The 21,256-nt window shown below is 42.6% G+C and overlaps 1 protein-coding gene across 4 annotated transcripts in view; it reads left to right on the top strand.

Moving 5' to 3' along the window:
• Sfmbt2 (Scm like with four mbt domains 2) overlaps nucleotides 1-13,797 on the top strand; it is a 178,912-nt gene extending 165,115 nt beyond the window's left edge. For 3 of the 4 annotated variants that reach the window (XM_075970342.1, XM_075970345.1, XM_075970343.1), the window contains exons 20-21: nucleotides 723-851; nucleotides 10,425-13,797. In XM_075970342.1, coding sequence (XP_075826457.1) covers nucleotides 723-851; nucleotides 10,425-10,565 — 270 coding nt within the window. In that variant the 3' untranslated portion in view covers nucleotides 10,566-13,797. The remainder of the gene's footprint in view (nucleotides 1-722; nucleotides 852-10,424) is intronic. The other variant, XM_075970344.1, reaches the window with a different exon arrangement.
• Nucleotides 13,798-21,256: the final 7,459 nt, after the last annotated feature.

Raw genomic sequence — 21,256 nt, 5'->3', positions numbered from 1 at the left:
ATAGGTGGTCTATGGACAGCTACAAACATCCTTGGCACCATCTTAGCAAAGGCACAGTGTATTGCAAGGGTCTGGCTGTACTCCTCAGAATCTATCTGTATTGTAATCGATGATGCTTCATTAGTAGCCAGGCCCTGCATTTTCTAAACTAGGTGTTCAAGATTGACAGTCACTGTGCCATGGGGTGGGGCAGGTGTGCATGTTCATAGGTGTGCTTAGAGGTCAGGGGTCAACCTCAGATGTCATTTCTTAGGAGCCATTTCCTCTTCACTCTGTTTCTTCTCTTTTTATTTTTTGAAACAGTATTTTCATCCCTAGAATCTAGCAGCTTAGGCTGGTTGGCCAGCAGGTCTCAGAATCCACCTGTCTCCACTTCCCAGCACCACCAGTTTGTCTGTTTGTTTGTTTGAATGTGTGATCTGGGTATCGAACTCAGGTCCTTATGCTTCCGTGGCAAGCATTTTGCCCGTGTCTCCCAGCCCCACTGTACCTTTTGTTGTTATGGTTTTGAACCTTTGAAGACACTTAGGTCGTGGCAGGTAGAGAAATCACCAGAGACAGAAACTCCATAGAGACTGAGCCCTATGACTGTCTGTGTGTCCTAGAATATCAAGAGAAGTAGGCGATCTGGTCCCACGGTGTGGCTGAGGCATACAGGGTATTAGAAAGATGAAGCTGGCCCTGCAGTGTGCAGTGACAACCCTCTGCCCCGTTCCCTGCAGGAAACAAAGCAGGAGGAGGAGGAAAGACTGATCCTGGAGAGCAATCCTCTGGAGTGGACCGTCACAGACGTGGTACGATTCATCAAGCTGACGGACTGCGCGCCCTTGGCCAAGATCTTTCAGGAGCAGGTACAGTGGCTTACTGTGTTGTCAGTATTGTTTCCTGGACCCCAGGTCTCGTCTCTCTGTGTCTGTATGTTTGTACATAAGTGTATGTGTGTTCACGTGCATGCACTTACATGCACTTATGTGTGTACATATATGTGCATATGGCTGTGAAGCCCAGAAGACACCACAGGGTGTCATTCCTCAAACAATGCCACCTTTTTGAGACAAGTTCACTCACTGGCCTGGAACTCACTTAGCAGTCTAGGCTGACTGATCAGTGAGCCTCAGAGACCCACTTGTCTCTGCCCCCCAAGTGCTGGGATTGCAAGCATATACCAGGATACCTAGTTTTGCAAAAGTGAATTCTGGGAATCAGGTCCTTATACTCACTTTGCAACCACTATACTGACTGAGCTGTCTTCCCAGCCCAGAGACTAGATCCTAAAGGAATTACCCATCCTACCTGGTTTCTCTATGACTTACCAGGTAGGAGGAAAGTCTCAGGTGCCCTTCATCTGCATGCACAGTTGACGCCCCTAAGTGGGCTCATCTGTGATGCTGAGCATCCATGGTGCTTGTCATGAGAATCTGGTTTCTGGTTTTTAATTGTCTCACAGGGATGAGGGTTTTCTGACTGAGACATATGTGGTACTGCCAGGTGGGGAGGGAACCTCTAGGCTCCACCCTCATCCACAGCTGTAGCCCACTCTCCAGTGCCAGGTGGGGAGGGAACCTCTAGGCTCCACCCTCATCCACAGCTGTAGCCCACTCTCCAGTGCCAGGTGGGGAAGGAACCTCTAGCTAGGCTCCACCCTCATCCACAGCTGTAGCCCACTCTCCAGTGCCAGGTGGGGAAGGAACCTCTAGCTAGGCTCCACCCTCATCCACAGCTGTAGCCCACTCTCCAGTGCCAGGTGGGGAAGGAACCTCTAGCTAGGCTCCACCCTCATCCACAGCGGTAGCCCACTCTCTGGTGCCAGCTTCTGTCATGCTGTTGCTGTGATAAAACGCGGACCAAAAGCAACCTGGAGCGGAAAGGGTTTATTTCATCTTACAGCTTAAGGTATTTCATGAAGGGTTGTCGAGAAAGGAGCTGGAGGTGGGAACCGAAGCAGAGACTTGGTGGGACTTGCTTGCTGGTTTGTCTATCATGTCTAGCTCAGGGAACTTTCTTATACTACCCAGGGCTACCTGCTAGTGGCTGGGCACTCCTCTATCAATAATTAATCAAGAAAATGCTCCAAAGGGTTGCCTTCAGGTCAGCCTGATAGTGACATTTTCTCAACCGAGGCTCCCTCTTCCCAAATGACATTAGATTATGTTAAATTGACAGAAACAAAAAACAACCCAAAAATCTAACCAGTACAGCCTTACAGAGTGAATATGTCTTTTAAGTATTATGTAAATACTGTTTTCCATATAGCTGATTAAACGTATGTCTATCGAGTCTGTTTTAGATTAACAAGCCAATAATTAGGGAAGATAAATTTTAAACATTAAGTCAGAAAAAAAAGAGGTTTGGTTTTCCAGACACATGGGGAATTTTCTATCTAATATGTTATAAAAAGCAAATTAGTGAACATCCTAATCTTCCACCTCCCACTCCCAAGAGAAGTTCTTGGTATCCAGGTTCTCCTACCTGGAATATCTATGAGACAAAGTGATTCATCTCCTTCATTCTGGAAACTTCTGCAGACTCCAGAGAAGGTCATGTGGAAGGCACGAACAGGAGCAGAGAGGAGGTCCAGTTCTTGGCTTTCTGGCATTCACGGCTCTTCTGCTCTGAGTACAGACAGGGAGGCAGACAGACGTCTTAAGAATGAGGGCAATGACCTGTTCCCTTCATTGCAACAAACAGACAAGACAGAGGACGTGTCCAACAGTAGCCTAACTGATACGGGGCTTATTGATAAAACTCCATTTTCATCTTGGAAACAAACACAAGGCAATAGTTAGAAAACCCACTTCTACTACTGCCTGGGGCAACATTTTCCCTGATTGGTTCTTAGTCAAAGTGATACTGCCAAACATTGGCAAAAACCAAGCAGAACCTTATTGTATTCAAGTACTTGACAAATTCTATCTATATAGGTTTAATACTGTGTATATGTTGGCCCATTGTATATTCAACATACACTGACCAAACACCTGCTACATGCCTTGTAATGTTCAAAACATGGCAGAATAAAGGATAGATTTTTTTTTTCACTTTCTAGATTCTAAGTTAAGTGGGAACTCAAGACCAACTGTTGCATAAGTGGTTACCTGTGTTGGTACCTTGTGCAATTTTCAGTAGGAAGCTGGCTCATGGGGAGGAATTAGCTGAAGCGCTCTTTAAAGTCCTCCTTCTTCCTTTATATCCCACGGTCACGCCCAGTTTCCAACCATTTTTATTAGATTACCTGACCAATATCTCAGAATGTTTCAAGGAAAGGAACAATTGGCACATTCCCACAGTAGATTCAGAGTGGGCACGGGCTTCCTCCACCCACCTCCTCTGCCATCAGCTAAAAGCTTTGTCCTTGATTTAGACGTTAGGTGGGCTTTAATGGATGAGTCTTGTTCCCAATTAATTTTGCATTTCACATTAGGGATTTTCAACTGTTAAAAAAAAAAGAAGCGTTGCCTGCTGGGCTGTCTAAAGTGTGTGGACACTTGAGTTCTTTCTGGCCCATTAGACTTTTAATGACTTATTTTTACTAATTTGTTCTATTATCATTTTGTGCAAATGACGGTGCTCTGATTGGGTGAGGCCCCCAGCATTTTCTGAGCTGTCAGATGAACTAGGTGCCTGCAGATTACTCACCGGCCTGCACAGGAGATCACAGCATACAGAATGATAATAGCGGTGTGCGTTCACGCCTAGAGACGTTAGGAATTCAGAGATGGTTCTAATCACCAGGAGCGATTGCAGGCATTCCACAGTTCCCATTACCAGCAGACGGACCTTTTATTTCTGAAATGTTGTGGCAGTCTCTTAGTAAAATCTATTCTCTCTAATTTCATGCTGCAAATCTGAACATTATACAGTGAAAGTCCATGCATCTGTAATGTGTCTTTAAACACACAGCCCTGAATGGCATGATCTATGTACTCATCCATGGCCAATCGGTCTGCTCACAAGAGAAGCAGGCGGCCCGAGTGAGCCGTTTATTTTATAAAATTGACAGCTTTAGTCGTCTTCTTCTTCATTTCCATTGGCTCCCCGTTCTTTTCCATTTTCCTACCCATTTAAAGGAGAGAAGTTTAGCCTTTTTTAGTCCGTGGTCATGCGGGTCTGCTCGCCTGAGCTCCTGTGGCAGTATCTTCACAGAGCACCATGGTGAAGCAGAATTGTATGCTTAATGGCGATAGGAAAGGAAACAAAGACAGGGGCAAGGTTCCAAGGCAAGCTCTTGGTGACCTATCCAGTGCATCCATCATGGTCCTCAGGATCACTTCAGAATCCCAGAGCTTATCAGCTTTAACACATTAGCATTTAGAAGGAACCCTTTAGCTAGATGCCCTCACAACCCAGAAATATCCATTAAAGAACAGCCATATTTTACAGAACTCTGACAAGTATCAGTTTTCCTTGTCTTGGGTGTAACTTTTGTGTCAGATCTTATTCCTTCAAGATGTTCTACGATTATGGTGAGTCGGCTTAATTTTCATGTTTATCCAAATTTATCTCCTTAAAGTTAGTAGTCCATTAGTGAACCTATTCAATAAAACAACTGATCTGCTAGCATTTATGATGATACAGGAGCATATCTATAAAAATTCAATCAACTGTGACTCTGGTGTGTTAACCTACATAATCCATGAGGGGAAAAAAAGCAAACTTCTTTCAAACCAAACCAAAGGTTACTTCTGAGCCTCTTGGAACAGGGATTCCCCACTCACTCTCCTGTGATTTACAGTGTCGTATCTGTGTCCCCTTTGCCCAGCTTTTTCCTGTTTACCCATTTCTCTTTCCAACACCACTATGAGATGCAACAAACATTGACTATATGGACTCTAAAGCAGGAGTGAGTCCAAAATAAGGGTTAACCTCAGGTTAGTCTTTGCACAAAAATGACAGCCGGATGGTTCATTTGTCAAATCTAGCTGGTTTTAGCAGGCAGCCTGGGAGTTAGAGGCCTGGTTGTATTCTGAGTAGCATGGTCTTCTCAAAACCATGACACCTAGGTGTCGTATTCTCCATCATTTAGAAAGAATGAAAAATGCATTGAGAACACAGAAGTAGCAATCATGGGCCCTCAGGTGGCTCAAATATGGACAGACTGCATTCTAAGCACTTTCCACCTCTAGATATCAGGCTTACTTTTGGTTGATTTTTTTTCCAGATAAAAAGGAACATGAAAGATTGCTAATTAATCAGATTGTTTAGCCTTAACCCTTTCCTGCCACACATTTTCTTGTCCAGGGGTTTTTGTTGAGCTTAGTCCCAGATGTCCAAAGGCTGCTTCTGTGGAACTCAAGTAAATCAGCTCCTGGAGATTTTCAAAGTTGTGGTCTCAGTCTGCTTTTTTTCCAGGCTGCCAGCCTTGGCATCCACACCAGGCAGCATGGTCTCTTTCCCACACTCCAATCCATGACTTCAAAGTTGAAACCCCTATAAACTTGGGGCTTCTATCACTGCTGCTGGCTGAGTAGGAGAGGGGAGCGAAATATTACTTCCCATTTGTTCTCCTTGGAGGAAGTCTAGGACCAGGACAGGAGGGGCATCTGATCTGAAAAGGTCAGAGAATGACATTTCGAGGTCCTTGACATCATTTTAAGTGGTCTCATCCAGGCTGCATGGCGTCAGTTATCTGTCATTCTCCTTAATGCTGTGACCCCAGGGTGGCCTTTACCACTGTTTTGCACAGAGAGCTATGGGACCCTGTCCTTGTTCAGAGTGAATGGAAAGAGTATAGTATTTCTTTGAACAATTAGGCTGACTGCCCAGTATCTTCTATGTAATGTCACTGTAGAATCAGTTTCTGAAGTGTTTTCTTATTTCACGACTTTTATGTATTTGTCTTTCTGTGTGTGTGTGTGTGTAAGTTTGAGTGCACATGCCCACCGAAACCAGAAGAGAACATCAGATCCCTTGGAGCTGAACTTAGAGCTATTGTGAGTCTTCAGCAAAAGCAGCAAGTGCTTTAAACTAAGCCATCTCTCCAGCCCCTCCATTCTATTTTTTTTTTTTTACGACAGGCTCTCTTAGTAAATCTTGAACTCCGTGATGTGGCTAGATTGACTGGCTAGCACACCCCAGGGATCTTACCATGTCTTCCTTCCCAGTGCTGAGATTACAGTCACACACAGCTGCACCTAGCTGTCTCAGGGATGCCCTGGATCTGGACTCTGGTCCTCGTGTTTGTATGAACAATTTGTTAATGAGCCATCCCCAGACAAGGTTTCCTTTATGGCACTCACAGCCAATAACTGGAATACATAATTAAAAGAATTTACCCATAGGTGCCAAGCATTTGGTTATATCTCCTCATGGTTTGCTGACAGAATTCTACACAACTAAACTAAGGTTTGATAGTTCTATTACCTGCATACCTTAGTAGGTTAAAAAGAGCTAAAAAGCAAAGCAAGATCAATGGCGTGTATCAGGCAAGTAGAATCTTCTCATTTTTTCCACCTTTTGATTTTGAGCCTCCCTTTATAGAATGTTCTTATTGCCATAGTTAACACTCAGTTTTAAATTGCTGACTTAATGTGTCGTGGATTTACATGTGCTTTAGTAAAGATGAAGAGTGCCCTTAAGCCCAGTTTATTATATAATTCTTTCTTCCTTTTTATTAATTTTGTTGTGACAGTTTCACACCTGCATGTAATATGTTTTGATTCAGTTCTCCCCCTCCCACCTCCTCTTACCTCCCCCCCTCCTGCTTCTCTATCAATGACTTACTCTATTTTTTAATCCCTATTCAAAAGTCAGGACTTTTGGATGTGTAGCCATGTCCAGGGTCACCTCTGTGACCACTGGATTGGAGCTATCCACAGGAGCCTGCTGTGGTCATCAGTGAGGGGTATGGCCACCCTGAGGCTTTTTTCCATCACTGCCTGACTGTGGAGGGGCCAGTTCTTACACAGACCCAGTGCAGCCATCCACAGCTACTGGGAATGCATGGTTGCAGTGGCCGTGCTTTACCCAGAAGGTCATTTTGGAGTTCTTTCCCATGTCTTCTGCCACAGCGTTCCCTGGACCATAGAAAGGATAGTTTAAGATGCGTGTTTGAGAATGAGCACTCATCTGTGCCTATTCTTAGCATCGTGAACAGCCATGAGTCTCCGCATTCACCACTCTTTACCGAAAAGAATGGCTTCTCCGATTAAAGCTGGGAGTAGCATTTGTCTATGGATAGAAACATACATATTTAAAAGGCAACAAGACAGTGTGTCTATTTAGCCAAACAACAGTATTCAGCTCCCAGTTTCCAGCACACATGACTCAGTACTTACATTCTATTAAAATTCTACACACTGGGAGCTCAGTTTGTAAGAAAGATGAGAACGTTCACAGATGTCCCATCATTGCCTGAAATGTTTTCCCAATATCCACTGCTTCCCCTCCATAGCCTCACACTTCAGAACGTCAGCCGTTTTGGGAGGCAGTCATATGCCTTCATTGTGCCTACATAGGGGAGTGAAGTACATCATAGGTGGGTAAGAACTTCTGGAAAGGATATGTTTTCTAAGTCTAAAAAGGATTGCTACCAGGAGGAGTTGGAACAGGGAAGGAGAGAAGTAGACATGATGTAAATACAGCACGCGCACATGAAATTCTCAAAAGAATTAAAATTAAAAAGAGAGGATGCCGTGTATGTCTTTATAGCCAATCATATACAGAAGAACTCGTCATTCTCTTTCAGTTTAGAGTCACCTCCTTGTACAGATGCTTTGTGAATGTTGACTGACAGAGATGCTGGAGGAAAATGCCAATGTCCCACATGCTTATACGAGGAAGCTGCAGTTTTAAGCACTTCCCATCTTTAGATCTTGGGTCTGATTTCTAAGATTTATTCTTCTGAGCTAAAAGGCAAATTGAAGGGTCTCTAATCAATGATATTGGTTAGTGTTAATGAATTAGCCTGCAACTAGAGCATCGTTCAGCTGTTAGTTCCCATTCTGCATCCCAGAGATGAAAGGTTAGCTTCCCTGTCCAATTCAGGTAAGCAGGTTCTTGGGAGGAGAAATTGAAGGGTGATCTCTGTCGCGTCTGCTCCAGGTGGTCCAGCTTGAAATCCACACTGTGGAGTATATACTCTCCTGCCCTTTGCACCAACAGCCTGAGAACTGACTCCCTTTTAAATGTAGGGTTGAGTTCAGTTTGTTACCAATGATTCTTAGCATCACCTCACTCCTGGTTTCACCAGTCCTCAGTTATTCCTGCTGCAATATGAACCCTGTCTTGGGAAACAGGAAGAGCGAGTTACAGTTACACTCAGCCACATAATCCTGTGGCATCTACATGAACAAACCAGCTTGTAATAGCAAGCAGAGACATAGGCTAACAGAGTGGTCTTTGGAGTGAGTTTTTGTGCCCTTCTTCCTGTAGAGAATTTAGCCACCACTTGGTGAACATCACTTTAATACGGCACCTGTTGTGTAGATAGAGCAAGATGCAGTGGAACGGGGAGAAAACAGTCCTGAGGGTGAGTACCTCTCGTTCTGAGGACTGGCTGTGTTTTCATGATGGAATTTACTTCTAGGTATAGGATTCCTTACACAGTTTTTAGAAACCCAATTTGGTGATGATGCGTTTCTTCTGGAAGGTGTCTGTAAGATGTTGGCTCCTGGAAGTCAGATTTTATTTGTGTGTTGAGATCAGGCCTTGCTATAGAGCTCCGGTCAGCCCAGTATTCATTCTTTTGGGACTTTAGTGTGGCATTTCCTCCTGACAGCTAAGATGTCTATGAGAAATCTGTTGTCATCTTACAATGATTCCCTAAAGTGTAACTTGGCACTTTTTTCTTCCTGTTTTAGAATCTGTCTTTCTTGTGCATAGGTTGACTACATTGTGCCCTTTTGTGGTCTTTTGGGCCTCCTGAACCTGAATGTCCATATTTTTTTTTAAGATTTCAGTTGTTTATGACTATTATATAATCAATTAGATTTTCTGTGCCCCCCCACCACTGACTGTTAGTTCATTTAGTGGCCTCTCCTAAGGCTCAGCTGTTTCTTTGCCCTCTTTCCTTCTGTGTCTGAATGTGTTATCTCAAAAGAATTCTCTTCAGGTTGGGAGTTCTACCTGCCTGGTTGCTGAGGCTTTCACCCGTATGTATTGCTGTTTTACTTACTCAGTTCTTTAGCTCCAGGATTTCTGTTTGTTTGTTTGTTTTCCTAATCTTCATCATTTGGCTGAATTAGTCATTTTAGTAGGAGCTGTTCTCCTAATGTCATTGAATTGTCTGTCTGTATTCTCTGTATCCCATGTGGCTTCCATAGGACCATTCTTTTGAATTCAGGCATTTTGTTCACCTGTTGCTTGATTCCTCTAAAGGCATCATGTAGACTTGACGTTTTCATATTTTGTATGTATCCATATTGATATTATTGTACATCTGGCAGATCCTTTAGTGTCAATAGTTTTGGAGGGTAGCTTCTGTAACTTTAGAGATGTTTGATTGCCATGTGATACTGACTCGGCTTTCATTTGAATATAGTGTGATCTCATGATTTCATCAGCAATAAACAATGGTTTAAGGCGTGGTGCATGTGGCACTAGTGTTCTAGCCTGGCCGTTTTTATAACTGTGGCAGTGGGAAAGTTTAAGTGGCCCATGTGTCAGTGTGTGACTGTCTCTTTCTGTATGTATCTGTCTGTCTGTACACACATACATCTGGAAAATTACACTATATAGTTGACGTTTCCCTCTTTGGTGTCTTATCACCTGTTCTGTGATATCAGACCTTACAAAGTAGGAAGAAAACTTTTACTTTTTAGTATCTAGCCATTTTATGGTGCTCAGGTTAGCATAGAAGGACCTAGCCTCGAAGGAAGAAATTGCTGTCCCAGAACTGGATACTGAGCTTGGGAAGAAATTTCTGGAACCTCCTACCTCTTCCATTGCTTGTCTCCACCAGTAGAGGCTTAGGAACTTCAGAGGAGCTAAAATAGTCTTAGCAAAAGTGATTTTGTTGGGGCCTGAGAGATGGCTCGCCTCGGGTAAAGCACCGGCTATGCACGCTAATGACCTGAGTTTGTATCCTCAGAACCTGCATAAAAACCAGAGACAATAGTGTACATGTGTTTGTAATCTCAGCACACTCCTATGAGCAGCTGAGGGACAGGGACAGAATTCCAGACCAGTTAGCCTGGCAGAGATCCTCTGTCTCAAACATGGTAGAGGGTGAGGACCAAGATCCAAGGGTTTCCTCTGACTTCCATCTATATCCATCCCTGCACACTACCCCTCTTCTCTCGTGTGTGTGTGTGTGTGTCACATGCATTCAGCGGTCTCTATGTTAATTGTTACCTGTGATAATATGTTCCCAAATTCAAAGCATAAGAACCCTTCTTTACACATTTAATTCCTGGACAAAGCTCGACGTGACAAGCAAAGCCACCAAGTATATCCTACTTCTCTAACACGGCCTTATCTTCCGGCAGGACATCGATGGCCAGGCACTGCTCCTGCTGACTCTCCCGACCGTGCAGGAGTGCATGGAGCTGAAGCTGGGACCTGCTATCAAGTTATGCCATCAGATCGAGAGAGTGAAAGTGGCTTTCTATGCGCAGTATGCCAACTAACTCGGCTTCCCTGGGGTGGTGCCTGATTCTGATGATGCTGTGTTTGTGAAGGTTTCCAGGACCGATACCTTGATTTCCTGGGCTTTGTGAAATGGCACATTCGTTGAGGATCTCCAAAAAGCCAGAAGCCCAGGACCTCGAAGCACCAGCCTGTTGGATAGTTCTATGTTTCTGAAGCACACAGAAGGACCACAGTAGCAGTTCCTGGGACTGGAGTGGATGTTCTGAGACAGAACTTTCCCGACTCTTGACTTGCTTCTTGATCTCTGAGTTTTATTTTTCTCCCATCTAAGCTAGGCAGCTTCCTGTAAGCCAAGTTTCCTTACACTGAGGTCCAGGTTCTCGGAAACCAAGATGGACCGGGTGCCTCTAAGCAGAATCCCTGGCTCGCTGGCAGTTTTGCCTGACTCACTCTCAGGCTCTTTCATAGCCCCACGTATGCAAACGACTGTGGTCTGGAGCCACCTGCTTCCCATTTGACCTCATTGACAGCTAGCTCCTTCTCTAACACAACTGTGGACTCTGTTTCCAGATGCTGGTCTAAAACAATGCTCTAAGCTCCGTCCTCTGTCGGAGGTGCCTTCTCACCAGGATGGCTGCTTACAGTAGACAGCTGCTGTGTAAGCAGAGCCTAGAACATTGGCAATGGGAAGCACTCACCATAGTCCCCCGCAGAACCATAACTTCAGTGTCCCAAGGTCACTGTGACCAGTCAGGAGGAGGCCAATTTGGGGAAATATCAAATTCTGTATTGAAGGAAAACTTTCAGAGGGTAAGCCTAGGAAGAGAGTTGGGGAAAGATGGTGTAGCCACTTAAAAATATTAAAACTGGACACTGCAAACAAGTCCTTCTGCACCTCTCTCCTGCTAGTCTGGCTCGCCACACACGAAGCAAGCACGAGGAAGCAGTAAGACCTAGCCTAATATAGCAGAATGAATACGGGGCCTGAACTCAGTTGGTTTCCATCTTGACTTTGCTAAGGACCAACGTCATGTCCTTGGGTAACTTCCCACCACTCTGGACTCAAACTCCCAATGAAGGAAAAGTTAGGACGCTTAGTGGTGAGGCACTGAGTATACCTTCTCCTCTTCTCCTCATTCTTGCTAGAGAAGAACCCAGGTGGGCCAAAATGAGAAAAAGAACTGGGCCACAGATTTAACCTTACAGTTCCTACATTTCACTCTCTGAGGTTGCTTATGAAATCTCACCATATCATTTATAGAATAATCAGTGGTTATAAAATTTGGCTGATTGTTTTCTATCCAGTACTTCAGCTGTGTTTTCTCATGAGTGGTTCAACATGTGTTTGTAGACCCAAAGGGACTGAGGTACATCATGACATGGAGGTCACCTCCCCGTCCTTTTAAAAGGAAGGAAACCAAACTTTTACTCTGTTCATGAGTGGATGTTCGTTTGGGAAGCTTAACTTCACACCTATATGGATTTTACTGTTTTTCTCTGTGGTTTTCCATGTTTTGTCATATTCTGTTGATCTTTTCTCTTTGACTAGAGTCTCAACTGTCCTAGAACACGGTGTGACAGGCTGATAACCACATGTGTTTTGGCAACATTTTAAGGCGTGGCTTTATCCGTCAGGCTTTGAGGTCTGTGGTTGCTTATGCTCTCCGTCCTCCACATTGAGCAATGGCTGCTGATGGAACCAGAAATCTAACTATTTGTGGTTGAGACTCTTCCTTAAAGCTGTTTTTTCATTGTCATGCTACAGACCACTGGTGGATGCATATGCCCAGGGACAAGTGATGGTTTATTGTGTTGTTTGTGGTGCTGTAAGGATGCCCCATGCTGGTGCCTGCATGGTTGGCTCGCAGTTGTTGAATTTCTCTCTCCTAAGCTATGTGCTGAACCTTCCTCAGTCGGCCTGACTTCTCGACCATATGCTTTTGGCCATAGATGCTCGGTCTACTGGTTCAAAAGGGTCTCTATTTCAAGATGGTGTGGCATCTCTCCTGTGCTGACTCCTTCTTGGTCCTTCACTGTGGCCTTCTCAAGATGAGCCATTTCGGTTGCATCTGAAACCAGGGTGTGGCTGTGGCATTGCTAGAACACGATGCGCTTTGGGAACAAATGTCACTTTCTCATGGCATTTCCAGTAATGACTTGGGGAGGAGGTTGTTGCTTCTGAACATGGAGATTTTTCTAGAGGTCTGCTGAGCCCACAGAAAGAACCAGAAGAACGTTACAGAAAACCCAGTCAGGATATGACGGTCATCGGTCAGAAACCCTTCTCCCTGTGGAACCAGATGTCCCAGCCTGTCCTCATCCTTCAGCCTCGCTTTTTGTCTTCACCGTTGGCAAGGAAGAGATGACAGGAACTATACCTGAAGGGTGCCCAGCTAGGAGCCACCCTCATCATAGTCAGTGATCAGTCAGCCCAGCCCTCCAGTAGACTTGAGAAGTATTTGAGAACTGAAGGGGATGATTTCCTCTTAGAGGTCTCAGGGTCTTCCAGAGCTTTGGTCCAGGATGGTGTGCTCATCATGCGAATGACAATTTTGTTACTGGATTGTAAAGAGGGTTTTGTTTATCTCTAGACTTGCCTCTCCTCTGCTTCTGTCTTAAACACGGGGTTTATTCCCAAGGAGCAGTTTGCTTTAGATCCCCATTACTATGGCAGAAAAAGAAATGGATCTTATACACATATTCCACAGCCTGTACACCAAAAAGATTCTTCTCTAAATACCATCAAATGATGCCCTCCCCCGAGTCCTTCCTGGATGCTATCATTTTATTCTCTCTCTGATTATCTTCTGGGACCAGAGTCCTCTCCTTCATGTTGTAGGGATAAGTCCCGCCCCTTAGGGGGCGTGTTTGCCTCGGGCTAATGTTTTCCTATAAATTTGGGGAGTGCTCCCAGCCTTGCTTCTGCTTTCCTGGTCTCCGCTGGAACGGTGGTTCTGTAAGTCTATTTCTACATTAAAGCTATATATATTGTTACAATCTGTCTGCATTCGTTTACGCCGCTACATTTTGGTGCCCAACGCAGCCCCGCCGCCCTTATTACTACATCATGTCCCCACACCATGGGCATAGGACACCATTCACTGCCTCCTGTAGCCAGCCAAGCAGGCATCCTACAGTCTGTGCCATGCCGTTGAGGAATGGAAATGCCACCTCAACTTACATAATGACAGCCCATCCTTTATTCCCACTCTGAAGTTTAGGGAGTTTATTTTAGCCCTTAGCTTCCTGAGTGCATTTGTACTGTATTGTAAAAAAAAAAAAAAAATCCTGTCCACAAAATAAGCATACCCCCATCAAAGCAGAGTGTACCAGCACCACGTATCTTTGCTACTCAACAATGGTGTCTTTTACCACAGCATCCAACCTGGAGCTCACAGAACTGGTCTGTCACTTTTAAAATTAGATGCCTTTGATCAGAGTCTGACTCACAGTGTCTGAGCTCTATAGCTATTTGAGTCCCTAGACCGTATTTGATCATATTCAAAAAATCATTTTCTGTTTGCTTTGATTTGGTCCTCAATAAATTAAAGTGATCCATGCTCTAACACTGCCATATCTGACCTTTTCTGCCATCTTTTCACGGTTCCTTTTGATCAGACTTTTGAAGATAGGTCTCTCCTAATCTATCTCAGAGTTTTGAGTGTTCCTCTGAGACAAATACTGGGCTTGTCTTCTATCCTACACCAACACCCCTTCCTAAAAGTTGTTGCTTAGTTTTGGAAGCACTCGGGGGGTTTCATACTTATTTTGTATAACACCCATTTATATTTATTTCTGTATATAGAAATAGAACAGAAAAGTAGTAGGATCTTCGTTGTGGTTCGACATTGCTGCTTTTGGGTTAGGATAGTGAATATAGGTTCCAGTTCCTCTCTCTTCTGTCTCTGGAGAGCTGTGATTGAGTGTGCAATTATTTGGAAGGAGAAAATGTAAATTAAGATATCTGTAGTGTTTATGGAAAAAGTCTCTGGGGACATCAACTGCTTGTGTCTCTTTGGTGCAATAATTAAATAGCAGGAGAAGCTGAAATGATGACTATCCAATCCTAGTGACTCTCCTACTTGCTCATGATTCCTCTCTGTTCGCAAATTCTCTGAAAATTACTCGCTTTAACTGGGTTACCTTTTTAAGTTGCTTAATTCTCATAGCTTTTAAAACTAGGGTGGCTTAGAGGTATCCAAAACATGCTATTACAAAACGAAATTATCGTATCTGTAATCCATTTAATTGACTGAAAAATCGTAATTGCTGTCCTGCCTGGTCTCCTTGGGTTTTTAGCTTTTTTAAAGCCTTTGTGGTTTAAATGATAATAATGACTCAGTTTTCTGAGCTATAGACTTCCTCGTTCCGTTCTCTTTGGATGGCTAGGACTCAGCACCAGTGAGGATGCGGGTCATGTCCCAGAGCCAAGGCAGAGCAGTGCTTTGGTAAGGACAGAGGAACGAACACTGAAGAAGGAAAAGTCTAGAACAATCTTTTGCTAATAATTACATTTATGATGAAAACTGCTGGGAAGGGTTTTTTTGTTTTTGAATAGTAAAAAAAGGTAAACATTGTACCTGTCCTTCAGAATGCAAGCTAACACGACCTGTGTAAGCAGTCACTAGTGGCGGGAGCCCTTTATCGTTCATGTTCCACTTGAGAAAGTTTGTGCTGAAATTTGATTCATATCTTGGTATGTTTTGGTGCATAAAAGAGAAAAAAATCAGTTTCTTTTGAAATTTAAAGGACAAAGGGCATGCTCTCTCAGTTTGTTGTAAGATTGTATTCTGTATATATGTTTCCATGTACATAAATGAAAATATATATCAGAGTTATATTTTAATTTTTATTCTAAATGAAAAAACCCTTTTTACTTGAAAACATGGTAAGCCACATTGCTAATAAAGTAAAAATAAATTCTATAGTGGTCTTTGTGTTTATGTCTCAAAGGTTATTAAATATATGTTTGGGGCTTGTCTGAGGGTTATTTTCTTCTGAAGTCTTTGCTTCATTTATAGCATCTACCGTTCCATTGGTTAGAACCATAGATGGCCAATTCACCTCATTGTTATGGTTTCTTACTCAAGCAACGTCTATCTAGTCTAGTTTCATTCTTAATTGCTTTGATAAAACACTAACCAAAAGCAACTTAAAGAAATGACTTGTTTGGCTTGCACTCCCAGGTCACAGTTAAGGGAAATCTGGGCAGGAATGAAGAAAACGAAGCAGAAATTGGTTCTCTGTCGTAGGCTCATGCTTACGTAAGCTAGCTCCCTTATACGACCCAGGACCACCTCCCGAGATCCGGGGAAAGGACTCAGTTGTGCATGCCTTATAATCGTGATGACCCGAGTTACATATTTAGAACCCAGGTGAACATGCCTGGAGTGATGATGTGCATTTGTCATTACAGCTCTGTGGAGGTGGGAACATGTGGCTCCCAGGGCTCCCAGACCAATGACTCTAGCCTGACTGGTGAGCTTCAGTTCAGTGAGAAACCCTGCTTCATAGAAGGTGGACATCCTGGCCATGATTCCAAAGATTATTACCTGACCTTCACACAAGTACATACATGGTCAGATACACATGAACATGCACACACAGACACATGAAAGTTGTGCTGTTTATTTTCATAGCGTTCCTGGCCTTCCCAATTTCAACCGTCTTTCATGACACTTTGGGAGAAAGATGGTTTTATTTCTATAGGAGCCCCAATTAAATAACCATATTGATACATCTTATGACTTGTTGTCACAAGTCTCGAGTATCCAAGTAAGAAGAGAACAACAGCCTGTGGTAGTGATACCACACACCTGATTTCTGCGTGGAAGAGAATCCCTTTCCTTGTCTGTCATGACTGACACCACCCAGGGAGGTTGAGAAGGTAAAGAGGGTTAGAGCCCTGGGTAACGGAGCTGGAGAAAGGAACCATTTCTCCTTTTATCCAGTAGTGAGCTCACTTCAGATTTGCTTTTGGTCCTGCTGACATTCAAAATCTGCATATAGAAAATTTTATTCTATTTTAATTATGGATGCTTTTTTAAAAAAATTTATTGATGACACAGGTTTATACTTTGCGGTTCAAACTGCCTTCATACTCGAAATCCTCCTGCCTCAGATTTTCTACATAAGTGTGTGCTACCATGCCTGGCTCACATGAGGGAGTTTTTATTTGTTTGTTTATGACTTATTTAAATACAAAGCTTTAACATAAAAGGCAGAGGCCACACAATAAGAAATATCATTTGTTTTTCCCCAGTATACCAGCAGCTGAGGATTGTGCAGCTGGATACTCACGGCCATCATATTTCTACTTATGCTTGAAAACAGAGGTTGAAACACTGACTATATGAAAAGTAAAATCTGAACACTTTCAAATCTCTAAATTGAATAAATCAGAGCAAAAAAAAATCCATGTTGTCATGAGAACCTTATTTTTACTTTTTTTTTCTACTTAGCCAGACTGTGTAGAACTTTCAGTTCACTAGACGTTATTTCTCCTTTGTTTTCAGGTTTGTGGTACAACTGTTTTAAGTCTAAGAAAGCACAATGCTTACTAGAGATTCAAAAGAATGGTATTTTTTAATGCTAATTGTGTGACCATGACCTTGGGTGACTTCATATGGTAACCAGAAAGGTGAAAATACTACCTAAGCTACAAACAGTTGTCAGAATCATTTCTTGAAGACATGTTTATGACATTGGCTCAGGCATGGGTCACAGCACATCTCTGTGAATGTAGTTCAGTTATATCAAAGTTTTGGTTAGTGTTGTTTGTAGATGATATGTCCAAATGATAAACCATGGTAATAAATAAAAGGAAGGTTTGCTTTGTCACTCTAATGACAGCTCAACACAAAATGACCACTGCTGTGCTTTCTCACTTAACCTCAAGATTTGTTCTGTGTTTAAACTGGCTTCTTTGCTGTGAAGTTTTGAAATAGTAAATATAAAAAAAATAATATAGTGATACATATGTTATATAAGCATATACAGAAACATAAAATGTATATATACAATTAAGTTTCTCTATGTATTATATATAGGTGAATATGTATATATGTATTACATATCATGGATGTATGTGCATATGTATGTGGTGTGTGGGTGTGTGTATGAGGTGTGATGGTATGCTGAGAACTCAAGACAAATAATACAGCTACTGCATATTTCACTGGTTTTAAATATTCTATCACTTTCTGGTGTGGGAGAATTGTCTGTATTCTGTCAATCATGTTTTAAATAAACGCTGATTGGCCAGGCAGGAAGTATGATAGGAGGGAAAACCAGACAAGAAGTAGAAATGATGCAATGAGAACAGGAGAATTCTGGGAAGGAGGAAGTCGACTCTTCCACTCCTGCCCAGACCACCGAAGAAACAGGATGTGATCTGCCCCACTGAAAAAAAGGTACTGAGCCACATGGCTAACATAAATCAGAAAAATGGGTTAATCAAGATGTGAGAGTTAGGCAGTGAGAGGCTAGAGCTAATGGGCCAATCAGCTTTATAACTTATAGAGATCTATGTGATTTTCTTTGGGGCTAAAAAGCTGGGGGTACCTGGTGAGAGGACAAAAACCCCAACAAACAAGCAGGCCCCCATTCATGTTACACTTTCCAGTTATATAACACAAAACTTCAGTTTTCTATGAAATGTAAAGAGTTATATACCTTTACATGGATAATAGGATTAGACACGAGATAAATTGCTGTGTTGTTCTTAGCCCAAAGTAGGTACCTTGGATTCTTACCTCTATGGATCAATTACTGGGTCTTTGACCATTTACCCATTGCAATATCCTGGCCCTCTTGGGCGTGGCTGCATTCATACTCTTCTTGTAAGTACTACCAACTAGATAGGAAGACATAAATGAAATAGTAGTGCCACAATATCTTGGCAGTATTGATGCTGAAGTCAGAAGCCAGGAATAGTTGGTATAGTAGAGATGCCATGGAGTTAGGACTGGGGCAACTCCAGCCTCCTTTTAACAATACAGTTCAGAGAGACGTTGATTATCTTGACATCTGGATTTGCCACAATGTGATGGCATCCTGCCGGCTGGAACTGGTTTATAAGCATATTGGCAAACTGTATCAAGTCGGAGATAGCAGGTGGCCCCCATCAATATTTAGAGACATGTTACACAGCTAAAGATTTTAGACGTCCAGTGGATTGTTCCAAAAGCTCCCCTCCAAAGACAAGTTGTGGTTTCTATATTGTGCTCATATCTAAGGCACAACACATGGCTGGCAAAGGATAGCCTTGAACTGCTGACCCTCCTAAATCCACCCATGGAGAGCCAGGATTATAAGCATGTGCCGTCATACCCAAATGATGAGTTTTAATTACTATCCTGAAAGTTGATTCCTACTATTCAGTGTCTTCTCTTACATAGTGATTGGTGAGTATCTTGAAACCTTGTACTTCTCAGCAGATGTGAGTTGAATATCAGAGTTCCGCTATATCCCAAGTACAGAGATTGGTCATAGTGTGAGTTATTCATGAATTTCTTCATGTTTACTCAACACCAGCTTGTGTTTTTTAGGTAGATACAGATACTGCTATTACTTCATCTCACAACACTCCCAAGTCTCCTAGCCTTGCACAAGATCATTGTCAGTTCCACAGTAACAACGACCATGCTGGCATTTGGAACCCTCATGACTGACAGATCAAAGCTTCAGTTCCATACAACGAAAGGGGGTGTTTCAGGTGACAGAACTTGGAGACCTTTAAGGAGTAACATCATAGCTTTCATTAATGACATAAAGGTTGTATGAACAAATCCCTCCTCAAGGGCAGTCATCCCTAGTATGACTGCTCTGTCCAGTTTGTCCAGAAACAATGCACAAACTCCGACCTTCTGTTAGACTTGCGCCCAAACCTACACTGCGCCATTTTCATTCAGTTCCCAACCTTCTGTGACTAACTTTGCAGCTTGAAATTGCTTCCTCCCCTCAGCTTAGAAACTTTTCTTTGGGGTCTCTTTTCCAGGAAATTCAAACAAAATTTAGGCATTTAAAGGCAGCTATTATCATAGTCTTGCAATATGAAAACAATAAAATAATACTCCGGCCATAATGCAGCCAACCTGGGAACTCACCAACTTTCTATAATTGAGACACTCGAAATACAAGTCCTTTTGAAATTAAGACTAGGGTTAAAGGTGAGAAATTTTAAAGTGCTCTTCCTGATTATTAAAGTAGTATGTTTATATTATAGAACATTTGGAAGGCAAAGGTGTTATTAAATTGCTCATTATCTCATTATGTTCAATTATAATTTCATCATGTTTGCATTTATATTTAGAACATAATATTGAAATCAAGCCATGTATACCATTCAAAAGACTTTCACCGGTATTCTGCAATCATCCTCCACGAGGTGGCATTAATATTCTTAAATATTAGCACTTTTGTTTTTAATGTACTTTATTTTTGTCAATTAGTTTCACTCTCATGGGAATGTCCTGTGCATCCTAATGCCTCCATCCTCCCACTGTGTCCTCTCCATCCCATCCCTGCCAAACTCCCTCCTCCCTAACACCCTCTTTCCTAGATTTGTGAGTTTTAGTTTCGGTTTGACGTTTATTTTGTGACCCATTTACTTTAGCTAGGGTCATTTGGGTGACACTGGATAGTACTTCTATTTTAAATGCTTAGGGAAGTCTATGAATGGTATGTCAAACGTCTAGGTGTTGTAGCTGGCTTCTAAAGACATTGACATTTTGCTGTGTTTGCTTCACATTTGTATATTTTTATCTCATAGTCAAACTCCTTATATCTCCTTATTCTATCCCTCTTCCTTGTATTTCACTATTCTGACTTGGGTGTTAGAAAGTCTTAAACATGTTTTTTATATCACTGTATTTCAGTGTAAGCCTTATAATGGATGCTACTTCTGTGGGTCTTCAAAGTACTAGCTGGTGTCACTTCATCGGGTTACTTATGCACTATGCTGAGATTTCCTCCTTTTGTTCAAAACTGCATATATGTCATTTATATATGATTTTAGTACATTGATTTGGTTCCACTATTGCATAAATTGCACAGAACATGTACCATGACTTGTGCATCTATCCCATTGATACACCTTTCTCAGTTTTGTGCAGGTTCATAGATGTTGCCATGAAAATTGTCTATGAGTAGTTTTCTGTACACAAGTAGCATTGTCTCTGGCAGGACAGAATTACTGGTCCCTGGGGAAGGGGCAGTCACCCTCCTCAGTGGTGTAGGCGCTGGTAAGTTGTCTTTGCTGAAGTAGTCTTCCCACACCCTGCTCACGTAGGCAACTCTGATTAAATTCAGTAGGTCACACAGACTTTTGAAGACATGAAAATGGGAGAGGGACTTGTTGGGAAAGAAGGGGTTTGGTGGGAGGGGTAAGGGGCTGAGCATAATGGAGAGAATATGATAAAAGTACATTTATCCATATGTGTATGATATTATAAAAGAGTTGATGGGGAAGCTCAGCCAATCACATCTGGCTAGGGTGTGGCTGTCTGGGGCCAGGTAGAAAAACCTGGAGATCCAGGTGCACGCTCTCTGCACGTGCTCTCTGCACGCGCAGTGATCGCCTGGCCCGTTTGGACTTCTGACCTTCTCCGGTAGCGTGAGTTTCCCGGTTTTCAATTGTTAAATTATATCTGTTGTCTTGAGCTGGTCTGTTTATTTAAGCATACCGGTCGAATACGCCTTCAAAGAGTAAACACATTTAGAAAACTAT

Source organism: Microtus pennsylvanicus, chromosome 4, assembly GCF_037038515.1.
Source record: "Microtus pennsylvanicus isolate mMicPen1 chromosome 4, mMicPen1.hap1, whole genome shotgun sequence".
Classification (NCBI taxonomy): domain Eukaryota; kingdom Metazoa; phylum Chordata; class Mammalia; order Rodentia; family Cricetidae; genus Microtus; species Microtus pennsylvanicus.
Note: the sequence above shows the minus strand (reverse complement) of the source record. Positions and strands in the feature narration are given on the sequence as shown.